This window comes from Nansenia antarctica, assembly GCF_963989245.1.
Source record: "Nansenia antarctica genome assembly, chromosome: 7".
NCBI lineage: Eukaryota > Metazoa > Chordata > Actinopteri > Argentiniformes > Microstomatidae > Nansenia > Nansenia antarctica.
In genome coordinates, this window is record NC_137677.1 from 10,746,181 (window position 1) to 10,764,974 (window position 18,794).

At 43.6% G+C, this 18,794-nt stretch overlaps 2 protein-coding genes across 2 annotated transcripts; both read right to left on the reverse strand.

Moving 5' to 3' along the window:
- Positions 1 to 1,086: 1,086 nt before the first annotated feature.
- On the reverse strand, positions 1,087 to 3,577 carry LOC308162374 (interferon a3-like; the record flags this gene model as incomplete). Its single annotated transcript, XM_080536531.1, has 4 exons — positions 1,087 to 1,182; positions 1,617 to 1,691; positions 2,288 to 2,437; positions 3,431 to 3,577. The coding sequence occupies 4 exons, from the start codon at positions 3,575 to 3,577 to the stop codon at positions 1,087 to 1,089; spliced, it is 468 nt and encodes a 155-aa protein (XP_080392657.1).
- An 8,370-nt stretch (positions 3,578 to 11,947) lies between these two features.
- LOC308162375 (interferon beta-like) lies at positions 11,948 to 14,761 on the reverse strand (the record flags this gene model as incomplete). Its single annotated transcript, XM_080536532.1, has 6 exons — positions 11,948 to 12,052; positions 12,392 to 12,484; positions 13,618 to 13,746; positions 14,304 to 14,390; positions 14,489 to 14,515; positions 14,714 to 14,761. The coding sequence occupies 6 exons, from the start codon at positions 14,759 to 14,761 to the stop codon at positions 11,948 to 11,950; spliced, it is 489 nt and encodes a 162-aa protein (XP_080392658.1).
- Between the last annotated feature and the right edge of the window lie 4,033 nt (positions 14,762 to 18,794).

Sequence of the window (18,794 nt, forward strand, 5' to 3'; positions counted from 1 at the left end):
CCGTTTTCATGCAATGAATACACCCAGACGAGGTGCAGCTATAATAACAATTGCAACGCCCGGTTATACTGCGTTTCTGTCTAAATGTATAGTTTCTAGAGCCATGGCGTGTCATAATGATGGTATTAAGAGGTGGAATAATTCAGGTAGGACTGTGTAGGACATCACTGAAGGCCTAGGTGTGAAATGCACCGCCCGCCACTGTTTATTACCCCTTCCACCAAGGCAGTTTGAGGGCCGGTGCTGCTGCCTAATCTCCAACCAGATCTTTGCATTTCGACAGCAAAAGATGAGCTCTCGGCTAGGAAACTGAGTGGCACCAATACTGAACACATTTCAAAGGCGAACATTATCATCTCATGTTTAATGTTAATAATAATCAAAACCTGTAATGACCTTTCTTCTTGAACATAATCGCTGTCCCAATCAGGGAGCAGCACAAATACGTTGGACCAGTCATCTTACTGCCGACACCCACCTTATGAATCTCTAAAAGTCCCTGTGTGGGTGGGTTATACTGGCAAAGTTTCGGTTTCTGTGTGGTGTTGTTGCGGGCACCAACATTTTACATTTACCTGAAGAAAACTAAGTTAACCAATGTTTCCAAATTAACAGTTTTCATAAAGATGCAGACCTACACGTCATATAATATGGATTATTTGGGGGAACATGCCCTGCCCACCCCTGTACTTTCAATATTAATAAGTTAACATATCTACAGTATATCCCTGTGCTATAATGTTACATCCACTCTCAGTAGGTAACACAAGAACAGAATGAGACGATGTTCACAAAAAGGTTTTATTCTCGTTTGAGTTTTTGACACTTCCAGTGTAAAGCAATGTAGGCAACATAGTTCACATTCCACAGGAATTCCATAGGCCTCAAAAGTAAATACAACATATAAATAAATATAATAATACATCATGATATAAATACATTGTTATAAAAAATGTGCAACACATATAAATAGAATAAATAAAAAATATATATAAATAAATAAAAATACAAACAGTATCAGTTTGATGGACGCTTTATAAACTGGTTTGGTCAGGTGACCAGAGGTCAGAGGTCAGGGGTCAGAGGTCAGGGCCTCCTGGTTTGAGCTGCCAGGATGTCCAGCCTCAGGAGGTGATCTCTGGTCTCCTTCCTGATGAGCTCCCACGCCTGAGCACTGTACTTCTGCAACAAACAATACATAACACATATTATTATTATTATTACTATTATTATTATTACTATTATTATTATTATTACTATTATTATTATTATTACTATTATTATTATTATTATTATTACTATTACTATTATTAATAATAATATTATTATTGTTATTATTATTTTAATAACAATTATTATCATCATATTATCATTATTATTATTATTATTATTATTATTATCATCATTATTATTATCATCATCATCATATTATTATTATTGTTCTTATTGTTCTTATTATTATAATATTATTATTATCATCATTTTTATTATTTGTATGATTGTTATTAATAATTATCATTATAATTATGATAATGATAATGTTTATATGATTATGATGTTATGATTGTGATTATTATGATTGTTATGATTATTATTATGAGTGGAGGTGACCTCACCATCTTCCTGAGGACCCTGTGTTTCAGCTTCCTGAAGTAGCGTTCCAGCCTCTTGTCTGGCTTCCTGTCTGACACCTGCACACCACAACAACACGTTAGCCTCTGAGTTACCTGAACGTGAGATAATATAGAATACAGAATATAGAATATAGAATACAGAATACAACACCACACCACACAACACAATACAACCCCACACCACCACACCACACAGCACAACACAACATAATATAACATAATAGAATGGAATGGAACGATAGAACACTTAACCAGTATAACCAGTAGGGTTAGGGTTATAACCAGTATAACCAGTAGGGTTAGAGTTATAACAGTAGGGTTAGGGGTATAACAGTAGGGTTAGGGTTATAACCAGTATAACCAGTAGGGTTAGGGTTATAACAGTAGGGTTAGGGGTATAACAGTAGGGTTAGGGTTATAACAGTAGGGTTAGGGTTATAACAGTAGGGTTAGGGTTATAACAGTAGGGTTAGGGGTATAACAGTAGGGTTAGGGTTATAACAGTAGGGTTAGGGGTATAACAGTAGGGTTAGGGTTATAACAGTAGGGTTAGGGTTATAACCAGTATAACCAGTAGGGTTAGGGGTATAACCAGTATAACCAGTAGGGTTAGGGTTATAACAGTAGGGTTAGGGGTATAACAGTAGACTCACGCAGGCTGTGAGGTTGTCAGACTGGCGGTGGAGGATGAGGAGGAGGTGCTCCAGGCGGGTCTGGTCCCAGGTGACGGCCTCCGTGTTTCCCTCCAACAGATCCCTGATGTGGCGGATCGCCTCGCTCAGGAACCACACTCTGTCTGAGTACTGGACCAGGAGAGAGATACTGTTATTAACAATAACAACAACAACAACAACAACAACAACAAAAACAACAACAACAACAACATCAACAACAACAATGATAATAATGCATTTATTTTGTATACCGCAGATAGATAGATAGATAGATAGATAGATAGATAGATAGATTGATTGATAGATAGATAGATGTGTCTATAGATAGATAGTGCTGCCTTGATGCGAAATTTAAGATATATATCTTTACTTTTTATAGTTTCTGATATAGATCTATCCATCCATCTATCTACCTATCGATCTAGCAACATTATTTCAGCATGTCAGATGTCTCTTACCTCAGCCTGGTGGATGCGTCTGTACAGAGAATACGGGAAAGATACCGGCATGTGCTCCTGGGTGTACTCTCCTCCCTACACACACACACACACACACACACACACACACACACACACACACACACACACACACACACACACACACACACACACACACACACACACACACACACACACACACACACACACACACACACAGATAACGATGTTAAGTCACAGATCATCTCAGTCAGGCAGCCTGCTTGCAGAGTGTGGAGGTCCTTCACAGACATCAGACGTTGTTAAATCTCTAATAATAAACAAGACTTTTAAACTTGAGTGTTACTTTGACAGTTACTTCTCTCATAGATTATTATTCAGTCATTCACATTGTCAATATCCTACGAATCAAATCAAAGTTGATTTGTCAACATAATACAGCCGGAGCCGTAGACGCTGTAATGAAATGCTCAGGGCAAGTCAGCTCATCAGCAATGCAACGAAGTGACAATAACAATAACAACAATAACAACAATAACAACAATAACAACAATAACAACAACAACAACAACAACAATAACAACAATAACATAAACCTCGTTGTATCTCAGCACGTGAGGCTGAGGTGTGTCTGCAGAAGGCTGCCTTGTGTCACCGTGCAGAGCTCCGTTAACCGTTAACTCACCATCGTGTCCACGAGCGACAGCGACTCGTTGCTCAGGTACCGGTAGTGGTGACGTAGCCAGTCGCATCCCTGACCCTGACACGCCGGCGGCGCGCTGCAGAGAAGAATGAAAACACACGTCCATGTCTGCATGGTGCTCGTGTACATGTCGAGATACAGTTTAGTCTCCTGTTAGTTTCCCAGCGGGGTGTGAACATGGTACCTACCTGTGCTGTTTATATGTCTGGAGTGGAGTTAGGAAAGGGAAAACGGGGGAGAAATCCCCAACTCAGGCAGCGGGGGCGGAGACTTTCACTCTCCCCGGTTTCCCCCGGCCGGTGGCGCTGCAAGGCGGCAGGAACACCGTCCCCGCGCTGCAAAAGAAAAGTGAAAGAGAGACGTGACGTCAGAACCGCTCGCGACTTTCTCTCACCTCTGCGTTTTCTATTTCGCAGTGACGTGACGTCACTCACTTTCACGGCGCACCTGTCTGCTCTGGGGAGGTGTCTTGTCTTGCTTTTTGGAGGTCTCTGGTTTGGTGTTACAACTTACATCATATTGTTTGTATTGCATTTATTGTTCATATTGTTTAGCAAATAGCCTAATGAATAATACTAACTGTCATTTATGTATATAGTGCCTCTCAAGACACCCTGTGCTTTACTTGTGTATCAGGTGGCCAAACAAATATGAATAAAGCTGCATGAACCAAGAATGTCATGTTCTCATCAGCAGTATTCTTATCATGTCCCCCCCCCCACACACACACACTCCCTCTCCCTCTGTCTTCCTCCCTCTCCCTCTGTCTCACTGTGGGTCTTTGTGACTGCAGGTGCAAAGACGGCCTTGACTTCCTGACACAGACAGGCTGGTGGAGGAGTAACTCTCATACAGGGAGGCCAGGCCCGGATTAACCCCCTAGGGTGCCCTAGGGTGACCAGACTTGATGTGTGCCCCCCCCCCCCCCCAACACACACACCCTCCTACTTTGCAAGTGAAAGTGTGATATTTACTATGGTTACAAAACCCATAGATTTACAAGAGCATATAACTACAGTACAGGCTGATGCTCAAATCTGAATGCAACTCACATCACAATGCAACACGACTTTCTAAATATAGGCTAATTATTTCCATCATAAATGGCCTGAGACTACATGCTAAACCATAACAAAGGGGGAAAATGCACATACTGTATACTACAATAAAACAAGCTCAATACCAACCAAGTCCAATAACGACTGTTGTAGGCATTGTCGTGGGCAATTCCTTCAATATCTTATTTATCTTTACTCAATTACTGACTAGTAAATTATCATAGAAACCAGAGCTGTTGTTTGTTCAAGTTAGACTGCATTTATTGCAAAGTACAATAATACACAGCCGAAATCTGTTTGCAAAAAGAAGCCCCTCCTGTTCACCAAATCCTCCTTATATATCTCTCCATCAGTAACTCCCCACATTAATGATTTCCATATATGGTTCTGAGTGTCTCCCTCCCCTTAACTGCTTCTTTCCATCTGTCCTCTGCCGCATTCCCACCTGTCGGTTATCTGGCTGAAATCTTGGTTACAATTAGTGTTGTTCCGATACCGATACTAGTATCGGCATGGCCACCGATACGCACAAAAATGCTGGTATCGGTATCGGCGAGTACTAAAAAAAAAAAATCCGATATTTTTTTTTTTTTTTTTTTTTTTTAAGTACTAAAGTTATTTTGTTTGTAAATGTTCACTTGCTGTTGCACTACTACTACGACTGTTTTATATCTTAAATGGATATTGCACTGATTGGCATCTGTGAGAGCCACATTTCAGGTTTTATAAGGGGTTGATTTTCTTGTCACCATACCAGGTAGACAATAAAAAAAAGTTCTATAGTATTCACTCTCTGTTGGTATTTTTTCCTGTTTTACAAAGGTTTTGAGCAGTGCCAGACTAAGTGTTAGCAATAATTTTACATCGAGGTGAGTATGCGGCTCAAAAAACATGTTTTTTTGTTTTGTTTTTTCAAACGCCGTGGTATCGGATCGGTACTCGGTATCGGCAAGTACTGCACGGTCAGGTATCGGTATCGGTATCGGGATTAAAAAATGGTATCGGAACAACACTAGTTACAATGCCCTTCCTTGACCTTTCCCAGTTCCTGCTATTTAAAACTCCTTTGCAGTTTTCCTGCACCCTCCCTCTGACCCTGTAATAGTGCCATCCATCCCCCCAAGCTGCTCTCTCCCACCCCACCTTGTTTACTCAGGCCTACCATAAAGATTTTATTACTCATCCCTGCTCCCCCTTCCTGACCCACAGCTTTAAGAAGCACACAGGTCAACATTTCTACAACCATATTCACATTTTCAAAGCTCACAAATTCTACGTAATTCCCCCCTTTGAGACTTCCATCAGAAGTCACACATTACAACACAAGCTAACAGTTACTACGCACCACACAACAATTACGTGGCTATAATTAATACAACCTCAATTAAACATCTCATCACCAGTATCACACACTATTATTCAGCTATAGTTAATATATTTTAACAACACACACTTTATCAGTTAAGGGCGTAAAAAACCTATTTGACTGTTTATTTAGGAAAAAGCCCTTAACCCAAGTATCACCACTGTCCTCTTATCATTCAAGTACAGTTATATCAAAATCATTTCCCAGCCGTACTATTTTACTGCATCCCCTGCACAGTTAGTCTTCGTCTGAGCCCTCAGACTCCCGTTTCTGTCCTCGTGGTATCAGATCAGGGTATAATTCCTGATACAAAATGTCCACATTTAGGTCTGTGCCATTCTCTAGATCTGTGTCCTTTTCTGGCAGCTGGCTCGAGGACTTAGCAACTTCACGGACAGCCATCTCTGTCTCCCCAAGTCCAGCTCCCCCCAGTTCTGTCATCATGTTCATTTGCTTCCCTGCTCCCTGTATGATAAAAGATCTCAAGACAGGTAAAAATTGCTCCCCTAAGGCACTGAGTACATCATCTGTGTAGTTAATAAATCTCTGCTGATTTGTAATAAAGACAATTCATCCATTCTCCGTTTTTGTTTATCGTGCACCACTAGCCTGATGGGAAGGAGGATCTCAGGATGTTGTTTCCAAAAGTCCACCAAATGTCATCCATCGCCTAGCTCTGGCTAGTCTGTAGGGAGAAGAACTAAAACAATCACAGACACTTGACTTGCAATTATTACATGATTTGGTAGCATTAATAGGTGCAAATGGGATGTTAGGTTGATGGTGATTATTATGTGTATCTTTCAAATCTCCCCAAGCTCCTGTCTTTTCTAGTCTTATTTCCCTTTGAAATTCTTCTTAATAGGATGTGAATCCCTATGATTATTGAGATTATTGTCATAATGACCAGGACCTTTTTTCTCACTCACTGAATTTATAGTGTTTTCTTCTATTTTTAATCCTCCCCTGCGAGAGTTAGGGCAATTGGCTTAATCTAAATTCTCTGGGTTATGATGGTTTCTTCACTGGTTTTCAGACAAACAGACCTAGTGATTCTGAATCCCTGTTTACGCCTCCCTTCGCCACAGAGAACAGAGCCTTTTGCACAAAAACTACTCAGAGAGGACGGCTCAACCTAGACAGTTCACCAGCAGTTAAATCTCACCCTCAGTTAAATCTCACTTTTTTGCTAAAAAATCAAAAAGCAACCGCACCGCCATCTGCTCTGCTCCTGCTTCTAGTTGATACCCTCCCCCCTTGGACGCCGGGTCCCTGACCTCGGCATCCCCATGACGACAGGCCCCTCATGGTCCTGTCTTTCATCTGTGTTTCATCCTGTCTGACCACACCATTCCTGTCACTGTCAGCCGCAACACCTTGTCCACGGTGTCCGATGTCCTGCTGGGAGGTCCTGGTGCAACGGTTCAGGTGGTACCATGTTGTGCTCCCTTCCACCTGTACTGCAGTGGGTGTGGCCCTGACCACTCTGTATGGACCCTCCCTCCGTGGCTCGTTCCACTTCCTCCGGAAGACCTTGACGTACCCCTGGTCCCCTGGCACCACTGGGTTGGGTGCGGACGGCTCTGGTTCCGGCTGCTTATTTTTCTCCTGTAACTAGATGTTCTTATGTATCACAATTAGTTGGTTTCATATATTGCCGTAGCTCCATCTGGAGCTGTTCCAGCAGAGGCCCTTTGTAGGCCCTCTCAGCGTCGGCCCAGGCATGGGTCGACCTGTGAGCATTTCATGCAGAGTTAGATGTGTGCTCCTGTTAGTTTGCATGTGTTAACTCATTAGTGCATATGTTTTGTGCTTTGTCTTAAGAGTTCCATTCAAAATGTGCCCAAAATATTTTAAAGGTCTATTCATTGTCCGAATAATTTGGTGCCCCCCCATTGGCTGGTGCCCCAGGGCGTTCACCCGATGCAATATATGGATAATCCGGGCTTGAGGGAGGCACTGACCTCTCAGCCTCGCCTCTCACTTGCATGACTGGTTCCTGGTACCCCCACCGCATGACATATAGGTTGAACCGTGTAACCCGTGTAACCCTAACCCGACCTATAATGTCCTCTGACTCTTCCCATTCTTCTTACTCTGAAGCTGCGTCTTCAGACATGTGCTCTACCGACTCTTAAGGGCTCTGCACACAGCGTGCGATTTCTGTTGCGCGTCAACGTTCCATTTTGAAGTTTGAATGGAAGTCTATGAGAACATCGCATTTACCCACACACGGCCCCGATTTTAATCGCACGGCGAACATTCGATTCCATTCATTTGACAGTGCGACAAAACTCGCACGCCGTGTGCTTTGTCCCATTCAAAATGAATGGAATCGAATGTTCGCCGTGCGATTAAAATCGGGGCCGTGTGTGGGTAAATGCGATGTTCTCATAGACTTCCATTCAAACTTCAAAATGGAACGTTGACGCGCAACAGAAATCGCACGCTGTGTGCAGAGCCCTTTAGACTCTGACCTCAGTTTTGTGTCTCTTGCTTGCAAGCAATAGCCTACAATAATCACTCGTGTACTCATATCTTTATTTCTTGAACTATGTCTCTAAAGAGCCCAAATTGCAGTGTGGTTTACCCTAGAATATTTACCATACGATTCATCAGCTTTAACTCTATCACTGCTGATTGCATCATTTAGAACGAGATTCCTGGAATTCAGGGAGCAGCATTCTGATTCCAAGCTACTGCATTACATCATCTGCTTACAAACTCTCTGGTTAAATAAAGAGAAACCGTATTTCTCCACACGTTCCCGTCTCGTTCATTTTTATCTGCGCCGCAGATCTTGCATCTTGACGCAACAGAAACACAACACCATCTTAATAGCCTGTTGAACCAAGAGTCAATAAATAAAGATATAACATATTTTTTTACAATGACCTGGCAATTTACTTTAAATCAACAGATTTTCAGAAGAAAACAAAGTATTAGACTGACGCCAGGAATATAGGCTATGTCTGAGAATATGTTATACAAAGTAGAGGAACGTTTTGTTTTCTTTGTATTTGATCCAGTATTGATGCATGTTGTGTGTGTCTGCGTTTCTGGTTTTTGTTATTGTATGTTTTTTTGGGTTATAAAATAAGGGGTGGGGGGGGGGTGGGGTTGTTTGTTTGTTTATTTGGATCCCCATTAGCCATTAACCAATGGCTACTATTAGTGGGGTCCACACAAAATCAATGCATTACAGTATAATACGATACAATTCAATAGCCTAATAATACATTATAATACAACAACAACAAAATACAACATATAGATAAATATAGGCCCTATCTATATTTAATGCAACCATATCCAGACAAAATAACAAAAATCACAATTTACATTATCAATATGAATAGTAGGGCTATTGTATTTGTATTTGATCCAGTATTGATGTTGTCTGTATTTCTGGTCTTTGTTGCGCTGCTTCTCAGGCTGCTCTGTCGAAGAGGCAGAAAACAAACAGTCAGCTCGTGTAAAATATGATCATTACGTCATGACATTTACAGGCAATGCATCGTACATATTGAGAAGTCAAGTAATCAATGATAGCTTACTGTATCGGGGGGATACACACCCGTGGACTATTATTACCTTAGTGGCACTAATTTAACACTAACACTCTAGACTAAATTGGATTCAAATGGTGGACACCGACTAAATAACTGAGCGGGGGGGAGACAGGCATCAACTATAGAACAATTACAACATTTAATACATACAGATGACATACACAAATGCACATACATATACAGTAACATTGATATATCTACAGAGTACGGTGTGGGAGAGTGCGCATATGCTAGCGCGATGGAGTGCGCTCGGGCCACCTTCAGGTGTTTGAGGAGGAGGGCATACTTGTACCTCTCATCCTCCACTCAAGCATCAGGGTCTCAAAGCACATGCGCAACTCTATGTACTGGGCCCGGTCTTCTCTCGTGAAGTCCGGGAACGATGGCTTGCCTAGGTAGGGCCCTATGCATGGCAGTGATCTAGGCGCATAGGTGGGAGGCACTGAAGGTGGACTTCTTGGTCCCGGGGGGGGTGGGTTCAGGTAGGTAGTCTTGTGTCTGACCTGAACTGGTAGGCCTGGAGGCCAACTGACCATCGGGGGAGGGGGCGTCTCGCTCCTGAACTCCCGGCTGTGTGACGATGGGGGGTCACGGTGTAACGCGTCGTAGGTGGGATAGGAATTGTCCTTGGTCGTCTCGATGGGGACGTGATAGTGCCGGGGGGTCACCTGACTTCCCTCATCTACAGTCAGTCCCTGCAGTAGGCCGGCCAGCCGTTCTGCGACGTTGAGAGGCTCTTCTTTGAGGCTGGTTTCTGTCCTGCCCCCTCGGTCCGGAGAGGGTGCCTTAGACCCTCGGCATGATGACCTCCGGGAGGTCCGGGTGGAGGAGCGGGGGGTCAGGTTCTGGAAAGCCTGGGTCATCGCCTGCAGGTAATCCCTTTTTGCCTGGAGGCGTTCTCTCTCCATCCGTTCTTGACGCTCGGCCCTCTCCCTCTCGGCTTGGAGGCGTTCTCCCTCCATCCGATCTTGACGCTCGGCCTTCTCCCTCTCGGCTTGGAGGCGTTCTCTTTCCATCCTTTCAAGTCTCACTCTCGCCTCTCTCTGGGCTGCAGCGGCTATCGAGGTTGCTAGCATCTCTAGCACCCTGACAGATCCCCTCGAGGATGTTGTTGATGTCATCGATGCGGGGCTGCCCGGACTGGGCGACCTCCCCGTCTCCATGTGTGCTCCAAGTCTCTCATCGGGGCTGTGACTTTCAACCAGTTCGGCCCAGTAGGGCTCTGTCAGTCCCCTAACGTGCACTGGGCTAGTAGTGTCTAGTCTAGCTAGGTTCTCTACACTACTGTGTATAGGTGGGGGCAGGGCTAACACTTGATTATTGTCGGGTAGGCTCTGACTATCAGTCCCTATATCAAGGCTGGGAGGTAAATCTAGAATGTAGTCTTCTAGATGGGAAGGGGGTTGCGCTGGCGCCTAGCGCGCTGTAGGTGGGGGGAATTATCTGGCGAGTGTCCACCGCTTGCCATGTTGGCACTAGTTTATCCGGCTCGAAGGACCAATTGTATCGGGGGGATACACACCCGTGGACTATTATAACCTTAGTGGCACTAGCCTAATTTAACATTAACACTCTATATATAGACTAAATTGGATTTAAATGGTGGACACCGACTAAATAACTGAGGGGGGGGAGACAGGTATCAACTATGGAACAATTACAACATTTAATATATACAGATAACATACACAAATGCACATACATATAACATTGATATATCTAGCCTATCTAATGGTACCAGTAGCCCGGGTTTTAGCACGTGTGGTGATGGTGATGGATGGAGGGAGAGGTGGAAAGTTCAGTGGAAACTCCGTAGAGGTAGCTAGTAGACAGATGGATCGTAGAGGTAGCTAGTAGACAGATGGATCGTAGAGGTAGCTAGTAGACAGATGGATCGTAGAGGTAGCTAGTAGACAGATGGATCGTAGAGGTAGCTAGTAGACAGATGGATCGTAGAGGTAGCTAGTAGACAGATGGATCGTAGAGGTAGCTAGTAGACAGATGGATCGTAGAGGTAGCTAGTAGACAGATGGATCGTAGAGGTAGCTAGTAGACAGATGGATCGTCTTCTGAATATCCCGACTCAGGACTGGACGGGCACGTCAGACTCACGATGAATTGGGGTGGAGATGGCTAGCGTCGTTCGCTAGCCGCATCCCACGGTCCTAACTACTACTAATAATAAATATAACTGACTCCTATTTTAACTAATTTTAATTCTTACTCTGGGCCTTCAGAATAAATGTATTTCTATATTTCAAAATAAAAGTAATTTTGAACATTTTGATTAGCCTAGTTGTTGCCATGTGGACCAAACCACTAGACCATGGCACAAACTCGATTTCAGTGCGGATGTTTATTTGCAAAACATGTAGGCCTAATCAAGAACAACACGGTTTTTCTGCAGAAATAATTTTAATAAATAGAAAAGATATATAGATAGATATAGATGTCCTGGTCCAGATGGTGTTGGTTCTATGTCCTGGTCCAGACGGTGTTGGTTCTATGTCCTGGTCCAGACGAGGCTGTCAGAGTGGTGCTGCAGGATGGACTGGAGGGTGAGCAGCACCTCCTTCCTCGCCACCTCCCACGCGCAGTAGCTATAGTTCTGTAGAGAGAGAGAGAGAGAGAGAGAGAGAGAGAGAGAGAGAGAGAGAGAGAGAGAGAGAGAGAAAGAGGGCAGGGGGGAGAGACAGAGAGAGAGAGAGAGAGAGAGAGGGAGAGAGAGAGAGATAGATAGAGAGAGAGAGATAGAGAGAGAGAGAGAGAGAGAGAGGGAGAGAGAGAGAGACAGAGAGAGGGCAGGGGGGAGAGAGAGAGAGAGAGAGAGAGAGAGAGAGAAAGAGGGCAGGGGGGAGAGACAGACACAGATAATTCGTATATATACGAATATACATTTTATTAGTACTTAATGTTATTTTATTTCATGTTCTCAGTTAGAGCTTACCTTCTCTTTTAAAACAGTCTCGATGTTCTGGAAGTACGTCTTCAGCGCATGCGCTCTGACGGAGTCATCAGTCCCACGCGCTCCGCTCATCATCTGAAATAGTCACGAGACCTCAGTCACATATTATTATATAGAAAGACTACCTTTCCACGGAAAACAACCTTCATCCGGGAAGGGGAGAAACAGCGGACCAAGCCATCACCTCCAGACTCAGGCCCACTGAACGCAGCCCGGGATTGGGAAATGCGGGTAGACCTCAGCCAGAGGCTCACCTTCCCACCCGAAATTGCAGCGACCAACCTGCGCCCAGACCTAGTCCTCTGGTCCAAGTCCTGCCGGCGTGTCTTCATCGTAGAACTGACGGTCCCATGGGAGGAGGCCATTGATGAGGCATTCAAACGGAAGAGGCTGCGGTATGCCAACTTAGCAGTCGAAGCAGAGGGGCGGGGCTGGAACGTGAAGGTGTGGCCAGTGGAGGTGGGCTGCAGAGGCTTTGTAGCCAGCTCCACCACAAGGCTCCTGAGGGCAGTAGGGATCAGAGGACAGGCCCAACGGAAGGCAATCAGAGAACTGTCCACTGCAGCAGAACGGAGCAGTCACTGGCTGTGGCTGAAACGTAGGGACCCAACATGGGCTCCCAAATGACCACGTGGTGCCACCGTGCGACACACACCCAGGCCTGATCAGCCTGTGGTGGGCCAACCTCGGCAGAGGGTGTCTTGTGATAACTGGCCGAAACACCCAATGAGGTCGGGGACCACAACTGAAGATGTGTCGTACTGGTGGCACCACGTGATCATTGCCAAATTCCACTCCACCCAAGAGGACATCTCCAACTCCACTCAATTGTTGTGCTGAATATTTAGGGATTTTAACAACCAGTCCTATTAAGAATCCTATATATATTATATTATATTATATTTATACATCTCTCACGTCTCTGACACTTAAACAACGACGCCATGATTGTCCACGCTTGTTACAACAACACACACATTAACAACGGTCCAGGATTAAAAACACAATAAAGCCTTCTGTCTTGTATCCAAACGAAGCCATCTCAATTGTTATAGTTGACTTGAATTATGATATTTGACACATTAGAAATACACATAGTTTACAAATACAACAAAACACACATTCAACTAACTAACTAACTAATAACTAACTAACCCTATCCCAAAGGCACTTTACATCCCATAAACATCCCATAACTGGTGACTCACACATCTGCTCTCTTCGACCTGCCGGTACACAATGTTCTGGAAGTCGTCGAGCTTCTGCTGATCCCACTCGGTTGGCAGGTGGTCGGCTCCCAGCAGAGAGTCGATGCTGCTCAGACTCTCATAGACCACCTTTAGGGTTAGGGTTAGGGTTAGGGTTAGGGTTAGGGTTATGGCTCCCAGCAGAGAGTCGATGCTGCTCAGACTCTCATAGACCACCTTTAGGGTTAGGGTTAGGGTTAGGGTTAGGGTTAGGGTTATGGCTCCCAGCAGAGAGTCGATGCTGCTCAGACTCTCATAGACCACCTTCCCGACGTCCCGCTGGAGGAGAGAGGACGTGATGACGAGGCCTCAGGCCTACTGAAGCATTCAATCCAACACGCAGCGCAGAGCGACTCTACCGTCCTGAGACTATTGTTATTGTTATTGTTATTATTATTATTATTATTATTATATAATCATCACCATCATCATCATCATCATCATCATCTTCATAATCATAATCAGTAGGCTATCACTGTACTCAAAGCCACTAATTTCATAGAGAGAAATGAAATAAAAAGAAATAAAAACTAAGACAATAGCACAATCAGTAAAACAACAATAAACATTGTTGAAGATTAAAAGCAAGTTTAAAAGATGAGTTTTGAACGATTGTTTTATAATGTAATAATAACACTTATTATTACCTGCGGCGAGGCAGAGGTAGCGAAAGACGGGGCGGGGAACGCGATGACGACATTCTCCTGCAGGCACCGCGCGGGGAAGTTTCCCCCCTGAAAGAACAGTCAGAATAAGTTACTCGGCATCACAAACATCACCGGGAGTGAAAGCTTCTTCTTCTTCAGGTTCAGTTCAAGTCCAGCAGACTGACCATGTCTCTGAGGAGGGTGTGGCTTATCTGGCAATGCGCAGACAAAAGATACACACCGATATTTACAAAGTAATATTATTATTATTATTATTATTATTATTATTAATACATGTCATTTATGGGCGCCTTTCAAGCCTCTCAAGGACACCTTACAAGACATATTTAAAACCATATATCAAAACATAATAAAAGTACAAGGAATTTAAACAAAGCATATCTTCTTGCCATTTCCCACTCACACTGGTTTTCCATCTCAGGGGAAAGGCTGGACATGGAGGTTTAGGCGGGGAAGTATTGATGTTAGGGTTAAAACACATATAATACTATTATTAATAGAGTCAGTGGAACTCATATTGTATTCATATTGATTTGACTACTTTAATGGCTGACGGCGTTCCAAGTCTCCCAGAATGACCAGTACAGTGACCACAGGTACAATACACTATGCTATGGCGCCCCCAAGCGGCCAGCTCTATCATGAACCCACGTTGCTCTGCTCAGCTGATGTTTAATTGGATGCTATTATACGTAGGCTATTATATACAAGTTAAGGCACAATGACAATTGAGGTTAGCCTATAGCATACGCCAATCAAATAATGTTTTGCACACACCAATTTAAAACAGTTCTGTTTTAAATTGGTGGACAGGACAGGTCGAACGACTCTCAATCAAAAACAGATTATAATAAGATTTGTTGTAAAATGGTTGTAGCTGTCATGTCACGTGACAGATTGGAGGCCAGGGTTGCCAGGTGAGGCGGGTTGGGCTACTTCCTGATCACACTGGGCCGGGAAAAAAGCATTTGGGCGGGCTGGGCTGGATAAATAGCATTTAGGCAGTATCCAAATGTCATTGCCTGAAAGTCACAAAATGCGTGAAGTTAAACACACACCCTAGTTTAAAAAAAAAAAGTATTTTACAAACATCATTGGCAACTGACATACAGTTTAGGGGTAGGAGATTTTTTTGGGTGGATTTAGCGGTTTTTAGACTTTGGTTATGCTGGAAAGTGTCTCACCCATCTGGCAACCCTGACCGTGTAGACAGACAGCGCAAGCGACCTGACCTCTCTACCGTCGTTACCTCAGCAGCATGTCGGGCACAGCAGAACAGCCAAACTCTCTGATCTGTGACCTCTGTGGCCAAGCCTACAACCTGCCTGGTAAAGTAACACTATCATATGTCTTATGTCATAGAATTCCCTTTTTAAACGGTCTGGTCGTGTAAACTGTGAACGTGTGGAGTTAATCACCACCTGGTGTCACGGCTCGTTAGCTAGCAGGCGGACACGTGTTGAGCAGACGCCATCTCCTTCAGCTAGCTATCTAAAGCTACCTACCTTTAATATATATATATATATATATATATCTAGTTATCTATAGTATAGTATATATATAGTTAGTTATCTAAAGCTACCTACCTTTATTATCTTTTTCTTGTTCTCCATATAGTTTTAGCCAGTGGTGTAGTCTACCTACGTGATACGCAGGACTACGCCATAAAGGCCAAGGATTTGCGTATATACCCACTAAACAAATGTGTGAGGATACTACGGCGTTTTGTGACAGAACTTTCACACTTTTATTAATAAAATTCACCCCGTCTGTGTTACGAAGCACTTACTTCGAACTTTCGGACATGTTTGTTATCACATAACCAGTCGTTCAGAATGCTCTCAGTATTTCCCCTACAATTGCCTTGGGGTGGACGGGCCAGACCTGCCTCCACACATGTAGACATGGTCAAGACGATCTGCTGAAGTTCAAACCAGCATCAGAATGGGAAATAAAGGTGATTTAAGTGACTTTGAACCTGGCATGGTTGTTGGTGCCAGACGGGCTGTTGCGTGATATTATAGTGTCAATGTGGACCAAAATCTCTGAGGAATGTTTCCAGCACCTTGTTGAATCTATGCCACGAAGAATTAAGGCAGTTCTGAAGGCAAAAGAGGGGGTCCAACCCCAGGGTGTGCCTAATGAAGTGGCCAGTGAGTGCATGTGTATGCAAATAACACATTTGACTACTATTGATTTGATAATGATGTATCCTTAATTTTCTAATGTATTCATTAAACAATATTTTGTAATTATTTAAAAACGTTAACCCTTTTAGATTAAGATTGGCCACAAAAGGGATGAATATCTAGGAATATTTACAAAAAATGTTTGTAACTACAGTCCCTCCCCAATGGAAGCAATCTTATTTGCTAGCCTTTGGATAGTATCCTATATTCAAATTGAGAAATCTATCATTAGTGTCATTCTGAAGTTCGTATTGCGATGTGCTGGTCTTAAAACTTCAAACCTAAAATATACGATCGCATCGAACTACATTAAAATAAGCGGCATTGAGAAGAAGCGAATATGCGCATGTTCACGTGAATGGCACTAGTGACAGGAGACCCACAACACTATGGCTGCGTTCGTAAACTCGCTCTGGAATCTGATCAGCACTCATGGAATGCCTTTTGTCCAATCAAATTACTTGGTCTCTTTATGACGTTGAACGCAGTGTGCGCTCTGGCGCTCTGAGCGAATTTACGAACTATGATGATAACGAACTACGAGAGACTGAAACAGCGAGAATGAGGTGCGGCATCGCTTTGCTTGCTATTTTTTTTTTACTATTCAGATCGGAAGGAGGAATTAATGTTTGCAGATATTAATACATATTGATTTGTTTTTTTGTTTTGACTTGTCCATCGGACAACTGCAGGAGGAAGTCCACTTGTCCAAACATAAAATGTACTTGGCCCGGACAAGCGGACAAGCCTTAATGTCGAGCCCAGTTGTGACTAGAAAGTGTCTGATTATAGTTTCATGGTGTGATAAATAGTGTCAAAGAACTAGCAAGCGAGCTAGCTAGCTCAGAGGTGATTAGATGAGCTAAGGCCCTTGCACACATGCCAGCTAAAGAGCTAACTGGAGGCACTTTATTATTTTACTTAAAGTAGATATACAATCTTTCTTATTCTGCTAGAATTGGGCTTTATGGTAATACCATAATGGTATATTTACAGTATAAATAGAAGCATTGGAACAAACATTATAGTAGAAGCATTGGAACAAACCCTCACTCATTGGAATTGTCTGTTTTTTGTAGTTTGACATACGATTTTCTTACAGGTGAGAGAGTAAGTAAAGACAGTATCTGACTGCATTGCCCACAGCAACCCAATATTAAATTAGAATGATGTTATGATTTGATATGAATTCAATGTATACCTCTTATTAAATTATAAATACTCTGGTTGTTATATTTGCCTTTTGGTTGACAGCAAAAGAGGGAGAGAGGAGGATAGAGAGGGAGAGAATGAGAGAGAGCAGGATGGTGTCGGCACACCAGAGAGAGAGCAAGAACCAGGTGAGAAAGTGGACATGTAGTCAAGACCACATAAGTAGCCTAACGGCCCTTAAGGGGCAGGAGTCTATCTCCTGTTTCTGTAGCGTGAGGCAGCTTGATGTACAGTCCATGCCACCCCCCCCCCCAAGGCAGCAAACACTGGTGTAGATGCATACTGTATGCATAAGTGAGTGTGGTGGTGCTTATGGGGTGTCCAGTGTTTCCTCCAGGAATTTTTACAATGGTGGCGGGTAGCGTTGACCGCGCGCGCGCTCGCGATTTTTTCCGCGTGCACGCGCATGAAACGCGCACGCGCGCTCAAAACAACGACGTAATTTCAGCCAAAACTCGAGGATGGCCCAAAAAAATAAAATGTTTTCCGGTACTTCTCCCGTGTGTCTCTTATTGTCTGTGTCTGCATGTTTTTCCAGCATGTAATTCCGTTGTCAATAAAAAATTCGTCTCCCCTTCTTTTCATTATCATTATGGAGGCTTTATGGTTGTTGTAACTATTATGGGAAGCGGTTGACACAGTAGCCGCTTTTCGTGTACGCTGCAGTGGATCCCTTCACAACGCAGAAGAAAGAGGAGAGAGAAAACATTGTCAATGTGCAGGGAAGAATCATGTATCAGCAGGGTTCAACAGTAACGCTTGCCTGGGGCAAGTAAAAAAATTCGCCGGGTTTGTTTGCGCGAGCCCGAAGACGCTGCTGGATCCTGGATCTGTTTACCTGTGTGCAGGAAGAAAAACAGACGGAGCAGGCGCCAGACCAGACTAGATGATTGTGGAGTGAAGAGATTATTAAAGCGTACGCGATGCGACGGGTGATCGACAAGCACGTACACTTTCATAATATCTTCACTCCACGATCATCTAGTCTGGTCTGGCGCCTGCTCCGTGTTCTTCCTGCACACCGATGCACAGATCCAGGATCCAGCACCGTCGTCGCGCATATTGTAAC